The 17,598-nt window shown below is 37.3% G+C and overlaps 1 protein-coding gene across 1 annotated transcript in view; it reads right to left on the bottom strand.

The window, feature by feature from the left end:
• Positions 1 to 17,598, bottom strand: part of DPYD (dihydropyrimidine dehydrogenase) — a 923,891-nt gene that overhangs the window by 384,689 nt on the left and 521,604 nt on the right. Inside the window, exon 14 of the mRNA XM_027536430.1 lies at positions 13,070 to 13,234. Coding sequence (XP_027392231.1) covers positions 13,070 to 13,234 — 165 coding nt within the window. The remainder of the gene's footprint in view (positions 1 to 13,069; positions 13,235 to 17,598) is intronic.

The raw sequence follows: 17,598 nt of genomic DNA, 5'->3' as shown, positions 1-17,598 counted from the left end.
GAATAAGCAGGGTGACAATATAAAGCATTGAGCCACTCCTTTCCCAATTTTGAACCAGTCTGTTGCTCTATGTCTGGTTCTAACTGTTGTTTCTTGATCTGCACACAGATTTCTCAGGAGGCAGGTAAGGTGGTCTGGTATTCCCATCTCTTTCAGAATTTCCCACAGTTTGTTGTGATCTACACAGTCAAAGGCAATAGTCAAAAGGCACAGTCAAAAGGTCAATAAAGTGGAAGTAGACATTTTTCTGGAATTCTCTTGTTTTTTCTATGATTCAATGGATGTTGGCAATTTGATCTCTGGTCCTCTGCCTTTTCTAAATCCAGCTTGTACATCTGGAAGTTCCCAGTTCATGTACTATTGAAGCCTAGCTTGATGAATTTTGAGCATTACTTTGCTAGCGTTTGAGATGAATGCAATTGTGCCATAGTTTGAACATTCTTTGACATTGCCTTTCTTTGGAATTGGAATTAAAACTGACCTTTTTCAGTCCTATGGCCACTACTGAGTTTTCCAAATTTGCTGGCATATTGAGTGCAGCACTTTCACTGCATCATCTTTTAGGACTTGAAATAACTCAGCTGGAATACCATCACCTCCACTAGCTTTGTTCGTAGTGATGCTTTTAAAGCCCACTTGACTTTGCTTTCCAGGATGTCTGGCTCTAGGTGAGTGATCACAACATTGTGGATATCTGGGTAATTAAATCTTTTTTTGTATAGTTCTTCCGTGCATTCTTGTCACCTCTTCTTAATATCTTCTGCTTCTGTTAGGTCCATACCATTTCTGTCCTTTATTATACCCATCCTTGCATGAAATATTCCCTTGGGATCTCTCATTTTGTTGAAGAGATCTCTAGTCATTTTCATTCTATTGTTTTCCTCTATTTCTTTGCGCTGATCACTTTGGGAGGCTTTCTTATCTCTCCTTGCTATTCTTTGGAACTCTGTATTCAGATGGGTATATCTTTCCTTTTTGTTTCACTTCTCTTCTTTTCTCAGCTATTTGTAAGGCCTCCTCAGACAACCATTTTGCCTTTTTTCATTTCTTTTTCTTGGGGATTGTTTTGATCACCACCTCCTGTACAATGCCATGAACTTCTCTCCACAGTTCTTTAGGCACTCCGTCTATCAGACCTAATCCCTTGAATCTATTTGTCACTCCCACTGTATAATCGTAAGGTAATACCTGAGGATCTAGTGGTTTCCCTACTTTCTTCAATTTAATCTTATTTTGCAATAAGGAGTTCATGATCTGAGCCACAGTCAGCTCCTGGTCTTGTTTTTGCCTGCTGTATAGAGCTTCTCCATCTTTGGCTGCAAAGAATATGATCAATCTGATTTTGGTATTGACCATCTGGTAATGTCCATGTGTAGAGTCCTCTCTTGTGTTTCTTGAACAGGGTATTTGCTATGACCAGTGCGTTCTGTTGGCAAAACTCTGTTAGTCTTTGCCCTGCTTCATTTTGTACTCCAAGGCTAAACTTGCCTGTTACTCCAGGTATCTCTTGACTTTCTACTTTTGCATTCCAGTACCCTGTGATGAAAATGATATCTTTTTTTGTGTTGGTTCCTGAAGGTCTTGTAGGGCTTCATAGAACCACTCAACTTCAGCTTCTTCAGCATTGGTGTTTGGGGCATAGACTTGGATCACTGTGATATTGAATGGTTTGCCTTGGAAACGAACTGAGTTCATTCTGTCATTTTTGAGACTGTACCCAAGAACTGCATTTAGGACTCTTTTGTTGACTATGAGAGCTACTCCATTTCTTCTAAGGGATTCTTAGAAGTAGTAGTAGTAGATACAATAGTCATCTAAATTAAATTCTCCCATTCTGGTCCATTTTGGTTCACAGATTCCTAAAAAGTTGATGTTCACTCTTTCCATCTCCTGTTTGACCACTTCAAAATCAGTTTGATTCATGGACCTAACATTCCAGGTTCCTATGCAATATTGTTCTTACAGCATTGGACTTTATTTCCATCACCTGGGCACATCCACAACTGGGTGTTGTTTTTGCTTCAGCACCATCTCTTCATTCTTTGTGGAGTTATTTCTCCACTGTTCTCCAGTAGCATATTGGGCACCTACTGACCTGGGGAGTTCATCTTTAGTGTCATATCTTTTCGCCTTTTCATACTGTTCATGGGGATCTCAAGGCAAGAATACTGAAGTGGTCTGCCATTCCCTTCTCCAGCAGACCACGTTTTATCAGAACTCTCCACCATGACCCATCTGTCCTGGGTAGCCCTACATGGCATCGCTCATAGTTTCATTGAGTTAGACAAGGCTGTGATCCATGTAATCAGTTTGGCTGGTTTTATGTGACTATGGTTTTCAAATTGTCTGCCTTCTGATAGATAAGGATAAGAGGCTTGTGGAAACTTCCTGATGGGAGGGACTGGCTGTGGAGGAATCTGGGTCTTGTTTTGATGGGTGGCTCTATGTTCAGTAAATATTTAATCCAATTTCTTTGATGGGCTGTGTTCCCTTCCTTTGTTCTCTCTCTTCAAAAGGACTTACGCCAGCACTACTGTAGTCAGTGCCGCTGACCCCCTGGCAGGCCACTGTTGACTCACGCTTCTGCCAGAGACTCCTGGACACTCAAAGGCAAGTCTGGCTCAGTCTGTGGGGTCACTGCTCCTTTATTCTGGGTCTTGGTGTGTACAAGGTTTTGTTTGTGCTCTCCAAGAGTCTGTTTTCCAGTCCTGTGGAAGTTCTGTAATCAAATCCCACCGGCCTCCAAATCAAACTCCCTGGGGGTTCTCAGTCTCTTTGTCAGATCCCCAGGTTTGGGAAATTTGTTGTGGGTCCTAGAACTTGCATAACAGTGTGAGAACTTCTTTGGTATAACTGGTCTCCAGTTTGTGGGTTATCTGCTTGGTGGGTCCATGTAGGTCTTATGGCGACCTCCTCTAAGAGGACTTAAGCCACACACCTTGCCTCCCAGATCTGCTGCAGCCAGAGCCCCTGTCCCCATGGCTGGCCACTGCTGACCTGTGCATCTGCAGGAGATGCTCAAACACAAGGCAGGTCTGGCTCAGTCTCTGCGGGGTCTCTGGGTCCTGGTACACACCAGGTTTTATTTGAGCCCTCGAGTGTATCTGGCGGGCACAGAGTTTGATTCTAAATGAGATTTAGCTCCTCCTACTGTCATGTTGGGGCTTTTCCTTCACCCTTGGATGTGGGGTATCTTTTTTTGGTAGGATCCAACATTCTCCTGTCGATGGTTGTTCAGCAGCGAATCGCAATTTTGGAATTCTCACAGGAGAAAATGAACACATGTCCTTCTACTTCACATTCTTAGCAGTTACATTACTTAGACATATTTTTATCCTTTCAGGTCTGGCTTTTAAGGTTTGTTGGGCATACCCAAACAAGTGCTTGGCCTATGACTAATTGTGATTCATAAGGTTTTTCACTCTGGCTGTCAAGAAGAGTCATAATTTCCAGATATACGTGAAAATTGAATAATAGCCCCTCAAATCCATTCTGAAAGTTCTTTCTGTAGTCTAATTTACTAACAGGCATGAGCTGATCTGTACTCTGTTAAGTACTCAAGGGATCTTTTGCAAATCTCCAAAGGTGTTTCTGTATGCAGCTCTCTACTTTCTGATGCTTTATCTTGTGAATGCTAGTCACCCTTGTTCTCTCTGGACTCTCAGTTCTACTTTTCTGATTTCTGACTGGTTTTTGCTGCCTGCCCTATAGCCTGGAAATTTTCTTGGGCAATGGCAGAGTTCATTTCCTTTGCTTTCCATCTCTCAGTGACCACTGTCCTTACTGACTGATGTTCTACCTCTTAAAAATTGTTGTTTCATATATAAGTTTTTGGATGCTACTATTTCAATTGAGAGAGTAAATTCAGTCCCATTACTCCATCTAGGATGCTACTAATTTTTTTTTTTTTTAAGGAACTAGAAATGCCTTATCTTAAGAAACTGCTTGGCTACATGGAGCCAGAAATAAATCATGTAACTACGAGCTATATTATGTTTTCTTATTAATTTTGGCTACTCTTGTTTTGTGGAATTAAATATAGTTTAATTTTTCTTTGCTTCTATGCTGAAACCAAGAAAATAACTGTCATTATTCTAGCTTTATTTTAATCAGAAGCTAAGTCAAATGAATGAATGATATTAAGGCAAAGAAGTACAATGAATGAAACACTGAGGAAAGAATCAGAAGACCTTACATTCTACATAACATATAATTAACTCAAATTCAGAATAATCACTAAAAATATATTTATTAACTTAGTATTTAATTTTTAATTGGTAATTATTTCTGAAATAGTGTCTTTTATATGAACTGTTTAAAATGTTTTGAAAATCAATTGGGCAACATGATTCAAGAGCTATAAAAATGATGTTTCCTTCTATTTGCTAAATCTACCCCTCAGAATATTTCATGAAAAAAAATTATTATTTTTAGTAGAAATAAAATCTAAATGCATAAAGTTATTCTATGAAGTGTTTTCCAGGTGGCTCAGTGGTAAAGAATCTGTCTGCCAATGCAGGAGATGTGAGAGATATGGGTTTGATCCCTGGGTTGGGAAGATCCCTTGGAGAAGGAAATGGCAACCCACTCCAATATACTTGCTAGGAGAATCCCAGGGACAAAGGAGCCTGGCCAGCTATAGTCCATGAGCTCTCAGAGAGACACAACTGAGTGACTAAGGACACATTCTCTGCAGTATAATTTAAAGTCACAAATACTTGCAATATGTCAAGCCCATTACCTATAATATCTCATTTAATTTTTACAACAAACTCTGAGAGATGGTATTATCATCATACTGATGAGAATGAGGCTAAGTATCAATAAAGCAACAAGTCAGAGGAGCTGCTGAGATTTAAATCCATTCTGCCTGTCATCCCTGGACTCCATATACTCTAGAAAAGTGAAAATAGATACTTATTAAGATAACTGGACATGGACTGCTTTGCCCCATCCACTTTAATATTTTAAATTTCCATTTTATGATTTATTTTTTAGACTATGATATATTTAAATATGATTTATATTTATTTATATACACTAAATAGATCTTTTTAAAAAAAAATAATGTCACTGGATAATTGAGATTTTAGCAAAAAAAGGAAGTTGGGAAATATCTGTCTTCTAGAATTCACAGTATTACAAAATCACTACTTAAGCGATGGTGTGAAAAAGGGAAGGGCTTCCTAGAGGATTCACTAGACTTCCCTTCAATGCCTGATCCAGTACTTTTCTAAAAAAAAAAAAAACAAAACAAAAAACAAAAACACAAACCAGTTGAGAACATGTAGAAATTTACAGAAACATGAACTTAATAAGCTCAAATAATTCTGGATAGAGCAAATGAATGAATGATATTAAGGAAAAGAACTACAATGAATAAAACATTGAAGAAGAAGTCAGAAGACCTTATAGTCTACATAAAGTATAAGTAACTCAAATTCAGAAGAATCACTAAAAATATGACATTCTTACATCTCTGTTGGTGAAACCCTTTTCTTGGGATATGAGAAGAGAAGAGCTAGGGTGCTATTTATACTTTATAAGTTCTGTGATAGGAAAGAAAAAGTAATGAACGTGTACTGATCACTGCTGGCTGATAATACATTTACTGTAGTTTTATTTGTTACTAAATTTTATTTCTCTGACTGGATTGCATGAGTAACAGCACCCGCCCCCCTTTTCTAATTAGTTAGACTTAGTTACACATATCCCAAAGAAAAGAAAGCCTACTTCTGCTGAGTCAGCCTCCAGGACACCTGTAAGAAGACTGTACAGGAATGATGGGGTGATGAATGTCCGCTGAATAAACAGAGAGCATCCTCCTGTTTGGAAGATATCTAGATCTGACTCTCAACTTCCTATTTTCAAATATAGAACTTAAAAGGAGGCTGGGTAACAGTTCAAATCAGTCCACACCAAGTTGCTGGTATTGTTTTCTATAGATACACCTCCATCTCTGCAAAGCCAAAAGAGCTGAGCCATAAAATATTCTTCACTGGAACTAATGACAGAACTTTCTCTGTCAAGTGAAAAGATTTTTAATGGTTTTTGGGAGTCTGCAGTTGAGAAAGCTCAATCTATTTGCCCCATATCAGCAAGGGAGGATTGTAATACATATGTTCTTAATTCCTCAGGTTCTTTATAGTCAAATGGAACCTGCTTCATGGTATAATGGGATGATTTCCAGTTCCAATGCATTAACTTACTAACTCTGTGATCTGGACAGTTAAAGCAATATCTCTAATGTCAGTTCCCTCATCTGTAAAATGGGGAAAATCTTTGTTTCACAGATACATAAAGCCCTTAGTACAGTTCCTAGCAAAAATAAACAGCTCCCAGTAAATAGTTCTGGTTTAGGAGTTTTATAAATATTTAATGATGTATGCAAAGTTCATGAGTGATATTGATTATATATGTAGTACAATCAATTGATGAACTTTACACACACACAAATATGTATCTATACACGTACTTACATATACATACACATAGATATATATTCACTTTATCCATGCCAGAATTACTGAAATGATTGAACTAGTATAGGGCCTAACTCTCCCAGAGATTCTTTAAAAAAAAAAAAAAAAAACACACTGAATCATTTTTATTTCATCTCCTTCATACAGACTTAGTTACTTTTCAACATGGATCATCTGCAAAGCACATAAATATTTTAAAAATTAACAAGTTAATGTTTTATACATTAACAGATGTATTAAAATACATCTGAAAAAGATACAAACTTTGACATGGTGTTGAAACCTTGTCTTTGGTCCTAGAGCAGGTCATAAAGAGTAAAGTAAGTCTGAGAGAGAGAAACAATGTCATATATTAATGCTGAGGCTAGTCTTAAGGACTGAACTCATGACTTAAGATGATAAAACGATGTGACCATTTTATTAATATATAGATATAATTTCCTAGAAGTCCAACACATCAGGTGTGTGCTAAGAGCCAGAATAACACCTGACTTAGTAGTCCTCCTTTGATGGGAGGCAGACATTGATAAACAGCACAAATGGCAACGGACCACCGTGATCAGTGTCATGAGGACTCAAGAACTTCTGACCACAGCAGGGGACCTGGCCAAACCCCAGAGGAAACAGGGAGGGTTCTCTTGACCTGGGATCTGAGAAGGGGAGGCAGAGAGCATGCAAGTGAGGGAGGCATGGGGAACTGCATACCCATTGAACACCTGACACGATCTATCAACAGAAAGGGTACAGCTCAAACCCTTCATTCTTCCCAGACACGTGGAAGGGGCTCTGGAGGTAGGGACAGGCGCATTTCCATGGCTCAGTGGTGGGAGGCTCTCCAAAACTCTCTCTGCAAACACCAGGCCAGAGCGTCTTCTGTTTGAAACCTATAGCATCTTTCTGAGTTGAGGCTGAACACTGTCTAGGTGGGCAGCAAGCATCTCTTCTAACAACTTGCTAAAGTGGTCTAAAACAAGGCAGTGTGGTGGGGCTTTACTTTTAAGTCTGTAATGCTAATATTTATTCAGTGACTTTCTTTTTGCTATGAGGCTGGACTTTATTTTTGGTGAAGTTAAGTTCACCCACAATGAAAGTGGTAACTGAGTCATCATTTGGTCACATCATCGTTTTGGTCACATCATCTCAGTCAAGCTAAGATTTGGTGCTGAACTTTTCTTTCTTTTTTTTATTTAATATATGGAGTATTTTTAATATTAAGAATTTTTATCACTGTCTTTCCCCTTTGATAGTATCTTGTTGCCTGGATGCCTAAAGAATTCTTTAATTTTTCCTTACAAGTGTATCAGCTTAACTAGGACACATTTCAGATTCATGTTCCGGTTATAAATTTCCTAGAACATACTGTGCTTTTTAACTTATTTTTTAATTGGAGGATAACTGCTTTACAATATTGTGTTGATTTCCTGTGCAAAACCACAAATCAGCCATAATTATGTATTTATACACACACACACACACACACACACACACTCTCCTACTCCCACCCATGTTCCCAACCCAACTCACTCCAATATTCTTGCCTGGAGAATCCCTGTGGACAGATGAGCCTAGCTGGCTAGAGTCCAAAGGGTTGCAAAGAGTTGAGCATGACTGAGCAACTAAGCACAGCACAGCACAGTGTATATATGTGAATGTTACTTTCTAAGTTCATCCTTCCCTCTCCTTTCCCCACTGTGTCCACAAGTCCATTCTCTGTGTCTACATTTCCATTTCTTTCCTGCAAATAGGTTCATCACTGCTAATTTTCTAGTTTACATAAATATGCATTAATATAAAATAATGCATATTGATTTATGCATTAATCATAATGCATAATCTGACTGACTTCACTCTGCATAACAAGCTCTAGATTCATCCACCTCACTACAACTGACTCAAACTAACTCTTTTTTTAGGGCTGAGTAATATTCCATTGTATATATGTACTATATTGTCTTTATCCATTCATCTGTAGATGGACACTTAGGTTGCTTCCATGGTCTGGTTGTTGTAAACAGTGCTGCAATGAACAGTCTCCTGGAGATCCTAATAGGCAACTAGAATTAGGAAATGCAAGAGATACATTCTTAATCTGAAGTCCTTAGAACTCTTGAGAGAAAAATAGTAAATTCATGAACTTGGATGGAAAAAAATTTAGATCTTTATTTTCCCTAGACTCTCATTCAAATGTATCATTTCCTGTATTATGAAGCAACAAACCAGTGTAACACTATCAATACCTGTGACTTTGCACCAAAGGAAACCACACAGAATCATGTTGAATTGTAGAGTTGCTGCAGATAGCTCAAGGTGGCATTTGAAGTCACCATTACATCGAGACTGCAGTAAGTATTAATCTGCCATTAGACTGTATTTTTAGTCTCTTACTAGAGTAATATATATTACTAATATTTTTTAAAATAATTCAAGAATTTCATTTTAATATAATGGGAATATTTTATTACCTTGCAAATTTCGTTTTATGCACTCAAAATTGTATTCTGAAACGGGCTTTTAGGTTTCACCAGGGTGCCTACAGAGGTCATGGCACTCACACAAAGTTAAGAACTCTGTATTTAGAGGCTAGTAATCAGGAATGCATCTTCAGAATGCTGATGAAGGGCAACTTGAGTCATTTTGAATATAATGTGTGCAGTGCTGCTTTTTCAGTAATAAACTGAGAAAGGGCTTCAGTAGAAATTACATATCTTATAATAGAAGTATTACATACCATTGTTCTTCCTTCATTAATTTCTCTAACAAAGCCATTATTCTCTTTTCTACCTTCACCAGCCGAGTCACTGATAAATCCTTACCTTTTGCCTAACTCTCACTCTAACTGCCACAAACGATAGAAAATGTCAGTCTTTGCTTCCTAATTCAGTGCCTTCAGACAAAATGCAGCAGGAATTTGTTGGTAAAATTTTTTGTAAGCCTAAAATATATGATTTCTAAGGTTTTGGTAGTGAGAATGAAAGGATTCACTTAAAATTGATTTCTGTAAGCCTTAATTATACATTTCATAATAAGCATTGCAAAAATCTCAGCTTAGGGGGGAAAAAAAACCCTTAGCAATAGATTGATTGATACAATTATCAGTGTGCCAAATTTAACTCACAGATAAATAAAAGGAAACCTTGAAAGCCAAGAAGAAATCTAGTATGTGTGTGTGTATGTGTATGTGTGGGTGTGTGGGTGCTCATTCACTCAGTCATGTCTAATTCTTTGTGACCTCATGGACTATAGCCCGCCAGGCTCCCCTGTCCATGGAATCTTCCAGGAAAGAATACTGGAGTGGGTTGCCATTTCCTACTACAGGGGATCTTTCTGACCCAGGGATCAAACCCATGTCTCTTGTGTCTCCTGCATTGGCAGGTGGGTTCTTTACCACCGTGCCACCAGGGAAGCCATATGAGTGTAGGCTTTGGTATAATTCTGTGACAGTCAAGAAACAAGCCCCTTACAAGACATTTCATCTTTATATTCAAGACGTTCTTCCTGCTGTCTCCTCTACTCCATGGTCAACTGGTGCCTACTGTCTCTGGAAATAGAGATACTGGTTATGGGTGTTAGCTGACCTATAAGCCCCCCAACACAATTTCTTTTTCAAAAAAGTTAACCCTTGGTTAGAAGCTGCCACAATGGGTTGAATTATCCAATCCCTGTCATTAAAGGTGGCAGCCAGGCACTTGAGAATGATGTGGGAAAACTCCAGTGAGAGTGATAATTAAACTTGGAAAATGAAGGGTCACCTTCTTTCATTCAGCTCATTGGGTTTGGCATCAGAGTAATTCTAAAACAGTGGGGGATATTCTACTCTCAGCATGGCAATATCTAGGTGCACACACATTATTTCTATGGGTTCAAATGGGAATGCCATTTTAATTGTATTTAAAATGTTAACTTTAATATGGGGAGTAAAAATGTTAGAAATTAGTTCTAAGAATACAGAAAAAGAATAATGAGTGAAATCTAAATGGTGAAAGAATTAGAAACAAGAAAAGCATGTATTGTTTTCTCAGAAGAAGAAGCATTATAAGAGAAGAAAATTGTTTCCAGGGAAATTGAAAAGAACATTTAAATGCGTTCAAGTCTTTCTACTTGACTGTAGAATCACAAAGCAAGGGTTTTGTCTTAACTTTCTTATCTACTTACTGTCATTTCTTAGAGGCCATTATTATAATATCTTATTCCTGCTCAAAAGAGGGTAGAAAGTATCAGGTGAGCTTTAAGACAAGTTATTAATAAGAGTTATTGTCCAGAAAAGGGGTTTTTTAATTACATTGGTTCATCTAAATACTATTGAAGGAATATTTCATAGTATTCTTATTTTGCATTAAATAAGTAATACTGAGCTTTTAAGAGGACCTGAAATGATATTGCAATATAAGCAAGTATACTCTTGAACACTATTACTACAAAGGGCATAGATGCTAAAATCAAATTTCAAGTTCAAATTTTGGCATCACCATATAACAGCTGCGAGCCTTAGGCATGCTACCTAATGCCACATGCCTCAGTTTCCTCATCTGTGAAATGGGGGAAATAGTACTACCTATCTAATAAAGCTATTAGAAAATTAAATGAGTGTTAAAATATATAAAGCATTTATAACCATATCTAGTACAGAGTGATTACTATATAAGTGCTTATTCTTACGTAGGGTCATAGTGTCACAAAGAGTCAAACATGACTGAACCAACTAAGCATGCACTGCTGCTAAGTCGCTTCAGTCGTGTCCGACTCTGTGCGATCCCATAGGCGGCAGCCCATCAGGCTCCACTGTCCCTGGGATTCTCCAGGCAAGAACACTGGAGCGGGTTGCCATTTCCTTCTCCAATGCATGAAAGTGAAAAGTCAAAGTGAAGTCGCTTAGTCATGTCTGACTCTTAGCGACCCCATGGACTGTAGCCCACCAGGCTCCTCCATCCATGGGATTTTCCAGGCAAGAGCGCTGGAGTGGGGTGCCATTGCACACACACACTTACTTATTACCATTATTATTTTATTTCATAAAACTGTAGATTATGTTTTAAAATATATTATTAATTATTTTTATGGTTGAACACTTTTGTCCTTGGCATTATGAGAAGAGATTTCCAAAAGATGTGGATTCTTTAAAATGCAAATAGTCCAACAAAATTGTTACTAGAGTTGATTGTATAATGCTCATACTGATAATTGCAACATCAAGCTCCAAAATTAAAAAATTCCTAATAAGCAGAAGCTATTGATTTCAGATGGCCTTTATATAGTTTCTTTCACATCTGAAGGGTTGAACTGAGGAAGATAAATTGTATCTTATGTGATTATATTTTGTTTTAAGATAAGAGAGATTTTGGAAACAATTAGAGCTTTCTAAAACAGAAAAATAAACCTGATGAGCTAGGCCAATGTGTGATAGCTTAAGTCCCTTTGTAAAATTTTCTGATTTATCAGTTTGTGGGCAAATATCCACAGATTTCAATTAAATTATTTATTATTATTATTAGAATATTTGAAGTGTTCTCAAGGCAGTGGCACCACACTCCAGTACTCTTGCCTGGAAAATCCCATGGACGGAGGAGCCTGGTAGGCTCTAGTCCATGGGGTCGCTAAGAGTCGGACACGACTGAGTGACTTCACTTTCACTTTTCACTTTCCTACATTGGAGAAGGAAATGGCAACCAACTCCAGTGTTCTTGCCTGGAGAATCCCAGGGACAGAGGAACCTGGTGGGCTGCCATCCATGGGGACGCACAGAGTCGGACACGACTGAAGCGACTTAGCAGCAGCATTTATCTTTAAAAGATCATCACAGAAAAATCTTTTTACAATGCAAACATTGCCCCAGACCTCAACATCAATTCACCACCGGCTCATTGAGAGAAAGAGAAAGAGAGAGAAATGTGTGTGTGGGTGCATGTGTGTGCACAGTGTAAGGGGCTAGGGGACAAGGAGGAGAATGAATGAATGACATTAAGGACAATCCTAACCAATATTGAAGAGAAAAATACTGTGGACTAAAAAATACCACAGGCAATATATAAAAATCCACCAAGAAACGAAATACTGTCTGTAAGCCTGATTTTACTATAATTTTTGTATATAGTACTTTAGAAAGAAAAAAAGGTTTTATAAAAACTAGTTTGCTCATTCAGAATAAAGGTGTTAAAATATTTGGTAAGTTATTTCCCACTGAAAAATATAAACTACATAAGAAATTCTGCATCTGCTTCAGCTTTATATTTAAAATGATTTACAGTCTGCAATTTCTTCCTAAGGTCATCACCTTCATAAATACTAGCCACATACAGTGAAAACCAACTCAATAAAGTGAGTATTTCATTTCTCTTCCTCCTGCTTATATAGATACTTCTTCCATCTACATGGCACCCATTTATAACAAAGCCTTACATTGTGTGGATTTTTATGAGTTCTTTAGCATTTCTTTCTTTTTTATCTTTCTATGCATCAGCAAAGCAACTGGCAGATTCTTTAATAAAATATATTATACACATTAATATTTATAAGCCTACGAATTGGATGTTTAAATAAACATTCACCAACTTATGCCAATTCTTTTGTTTTAGGCGTTAAATCACACTTACATTGTCTGGAAAGTCGGCTTTTAGTTCAGTGACACTTTGACACCAATATGCAGCCGTTTTTTCACTGATGAGCTCAATATTCAGGAAAGAGCTTTGTCCAGGGCCATACATGGGGCCAGAGGTGGTCCCCCGGATGATTCTGGGTGAAACATTTGTCACTATATCCTGTTGAAAGAGTAAAGATATTAGGTCTCCTTTCTACAAAGAAAAACTGTTATCTTCATTCTATGCTCATTTCCATATGACAGCATTCTACCAAGTCCTGTCTCACATTTTTAATACATTTTAAATTACAGCTGAACATAAACTACTTAATGAAAAAGTAAAATATAATATTTGTTAGCTTTATTTAAATTACTTCCTATAATTGAAAGGTTAGGATGGTGGAAAAAATATATAAATTCATTTATACTGGTTTGTGGCATATACATTTTAATTTGTTTGCAATTAAATAATAAATAAAAACACATCAAGTAAAATGTCAAAATATTATTTCAGTCTATTTAATCTAAGTATCATTAGTGAGATTTTAACTCAAATAAGAGTTAATGTTTGCAAAGAAAATTTTTTTTTCCAGAAAGTAATTTCAATATAAATCAGCGAGAGTATATATTAGCACCACTGACTCACCAAACTTGAAAACACATTCTAACAAACTAGGTTGACTTACCTATATGATTCTAACTATAAATTTACATTCAGTAAGAACCAGTTTTTCCCAAAACTGAAATGAGGATATCAATAACTTCCTGATAACTATAAACAGTAAACAGTCAAATTAACTTGCTTGTTAAGTGTAATTAACAATCCATAACTGCTTCTAAAGCTGTATTAACAAAGAAGAGGAACATTCTTACATTACAAAAAACTAAAATGAAACAAAGAAGAAAAATGTTTCTTTAGCCAACTTCCAATTAAAATTAATTTTGAGTAAAGGTCATTTAGTTAAGGATTTATCAGAATTAGTCATTTAAGTACCCCTCCTCACCATCTTGTCACTTTTAGTGAGATAACATGAACCCCCATTAGTATATAGCAATTAAGGTCAATTTACATATTTTAATTAAGAACCACCCCATATAAAACAATTAGCGTAATAGGCATACTAACTGGATTTCATAACATTTGGACGTTTTTCCAACTAGATAGACAGGAAACCTTAATTAGCATTAATTAGTGCTGATCTGCATATGTTTGATAAGGCATACCCTTGCCACAAAAGATTATTTATTCCTGAATCTGCCAAATGCTACAGTTGCAGAGGATAAAAGGACTTTTCTACACATTGCATGTTAATTTCTGGCAATTTACATTCACTTTTACATTTGAATTAGTATATTATAAAATAAATGGTATAAATGTTACAATAAGCCGCCTTAAATATGTACGTTTTTACTTATAGGAATCCTGCCAGTTAATGTTTTACTAATTAAGCTATTTCACTTCTATTGTAACTGTAGGAACGTCAGCAGCCTTACTTTGATTTGCTGTTGTGAAACCATGTTACACAATCTTAACAGGTAAAATGACATGTAGAGTCACTCCAGGAAGCTCATGCCTAGTGAGTCCAATTTCTTTCTTGGCAAATGCTTAAATGTGTGGAGTGTATCTCTGCAGGTACCTTCTGTGCAGCTCATCCAGGTAGGGACTCTCAGGCTGTCGTGGTCTGAGAGGACAATTCTAGAAATGTTTCATTCAAATCAGGCTGTCGTGGTCTGAGAGGACAATTCTAGAAACGTTTCATTCAAATCAGGCTGATTTTCTCTCATATTTCAATTTTCAAGAGCCATAATTTTAAGCTTTGAGCTCCTCCTTTCCTCTGCTATCTCCTCTACTCTAATTTTTCGTAACCTTGATAAGGCCAATCTAGGTCACAGGCTGTGCTCAGCACAGGAGAATTCGACCAAGGAGGCAAATATATTCAGGACAAGAGTTCATATTCAGTTTATCAAGTCATGTTCCCTAGCCCTGGGTAGTTCCACAAATGAAAGACCACATGTTTTAAATGACTGTCTTATAATTTATTGGTTTGCGTTAAGGAGGAAAAATCTTTCCTCTATGCTTCTAGATTTTTCAGACTAGTCGAAGAATTAAATTGACATGAGATAGACTAACAGGAGAAAATGAAATTCACTTCATATATGCAGGAATTCCACATACGTGAGAGCGTCAGAGTCGCCACATACATGAGAGGTTCAGAGACAGAAAAGTTAAATGAAACATACACGCCATTCAGAGTTAAGGAAAGGAATGGGGGTACAGGGCTTCCAAGAACAGAAGGGTCATTATAGGTCAATAAGAAGAGTAAATATTTGGTAAGCAGATGCTTGCTTTGTTGTATAGACAGGGTCACTTTAGGTAAGTAACTCCTTTCTGGGAAAAATTCCCAATTTAAATTATTCTATGTAGTTAAGGGAGGGCAATGATTTCTCTTGAAGCTGAAGCATCTTGACTTCTTTTAGCTCAAAATAACGTTCATGTAAAAGTGACACATTTTGGGGAGGTTAATTCTGAACCCCTGCATCTGGAAGTGGCACTTTCTGCTTATTCAACAAAACTGACTCATGCTTTAGACTTGCTGCCCCTGCCCATTCTTTAGGATTTAGCTTAGACTTCAGTCTATTTAGGAATCCTTTCTGATCTCTCCAACACCATCACTTAATCTGATCTTATTCACACCATCGTCACAGTACATAACTTTCCCAATTGGTACTCTTAATACTCTATATTTGTATTGTCTATATTTTTGTCAGTACATTCCAGTAGAGTGTAAACTTGAAAGGAAGGAACTTTATCCTGTTTACTATTATATAACCAGCTTCTAGCCTAGCTTTTAATGTGTTCAAATAATTTTTTTCCATTGAAGTACAGCTGATTTATAATGCTGGGTTAGCTCTAAGTGTAGGGCAAAATGATTCTTTCGTGTGTGTGAGACCTTCCCAGGTGGTGCAATGGTAAAGAATCCTCCTGCCAATGCAGAAGTCACAGGAAACATGGGTTTTATCCCTGGGTCATGAAGAGTCCCCTCAAGTAGGAAAAGGCAACCTACTCCAGTATTATTGTTTGGAAAATTCCGTGGACAACATAGCCTGGGATGGTCCATGGGGTTGTAAAGAGTTGGACACAACCGAGTATGCATGCACAGTGTGTCTATTTTTTTCAGATTTTTTTACATTATAGATTATTACAAAATGGTTTCTATGCAGTAGATTCTTGTTGTTTCAAATAATGTTTTAAGAAGGAACCCAGACTAAAACCCTAGGCCCTAGAATAGGGCTTGTCCTGAGGCATGGGAACTATAAGGTATTCATTGTTGGCCTTATTCTGTTGGTGAACAAATGGGCTTGGACTTACATTCAGGAACTCATTCATTTGTGGCTTAAATAGGAAGATTCCCTGGAGGAGGGAATGGTAATCCACTCTAATATTCTTGCTTGGAGAATCCCATAGACAGAAGAGCCTGGGGGGCTACAGTCCACAATATCGCAGAGTCAGACACTACTGAAGCGACTTAGCCTGCACACACACACTCTAGTCCATTTACTTGCTTACCCTGATCCCTCAGAGACACTTTCTCTGAAAAGAGTCCCCTACCCGACACTATGGCTACATCTTCATACCTGCAGGCAGTGATGTAGTTTGCTTAATACTCCACTTCTCCCCATCCTAGCCTACCGCAGAGCTTCAATGACACAAAGCATACTTGAACTTGACCACCCTGTAACTTCTAAGACCTTCTTGACCATTGAGCTTAAATTGCTGGATTTATCAGATCTCTAAGATCCAAATAGAATAAGCTCATTCATATATAAACTAACTCTTATGCTTTTCCAGTTCAAGTGGATAAGAATTCCTAAGAGATTTCTTTGGGTAAGGTCCTGATAAGAAGATGATTTCTTCCTATCAAGACCTAAACCAGCTATAGTTGCCTCTTGTATTTATTTGTGCCTAGGCTGTGCTCACATCTTCACAGACTGTGCAGAGATTTTTTTATATAATAAAATAAAAAGACATGAATAGAAGAATAACAGCTGTACTGAGAACGGAAAAACTCAATAGCCCAGAAATTTTAAGCCATATGCTATTTTACAGGATTCTTCCTAATGACAATTTTGCCAGAAACTCAAAACAGCCAAAAGGATCAATAAACTGTGACATTTAATGACAGTTAAGCAAATGCTTTTTTCTTCAAATATCCTGCCTCAGTGATACCTTAAAACCTCAAATTCTTCATTAGAGAATTTGTGTACTATGGGTTGAATTTATTGTTAATATTGGAGTCGTTTCATTTTCCTCTTCTATAAACCAATGTTAAACTGTAATATACCATTTGAGGATTATCAATGATTTCCTTAACCAAGAATCAACAGGAAGTACAAGGCAAATCAAAGGGAAATTTTCTCTACTTCATGACACGTGTTGTTTATTCCTTTATGTTGATTTATGACTTAGCAGCTTGCCTAGGTGGCGCTAGAAGTAAAGAACTCGCCTGCCAATGCAGGAGATACAACAGACATGGGTTCAATACC

This window comes from Bos indicus x Bos taurus, chromosome 3 (genome assembly GCF_003369695.1).
Source record: "Bos indicus x Bos taurus breed Angus x Brahman F1 hybrid chromosome 3, Bos_hybrid_MaternalHap_v2.0, whole genome shotgun sequence".
Classification (NCBI taxonomy): domain Eukaryota; kingdom Metazoa; phylum Chordata; class Mammalia; order Artiodactyla; family Bovidae; genus Bos; species Bos indicus x Bos taurus.
The sequence above is the reverse complement of the archived record's forward strand: the minus strand, read 5'-3'. Positions and strand labels throughout refer to the sequence as shown.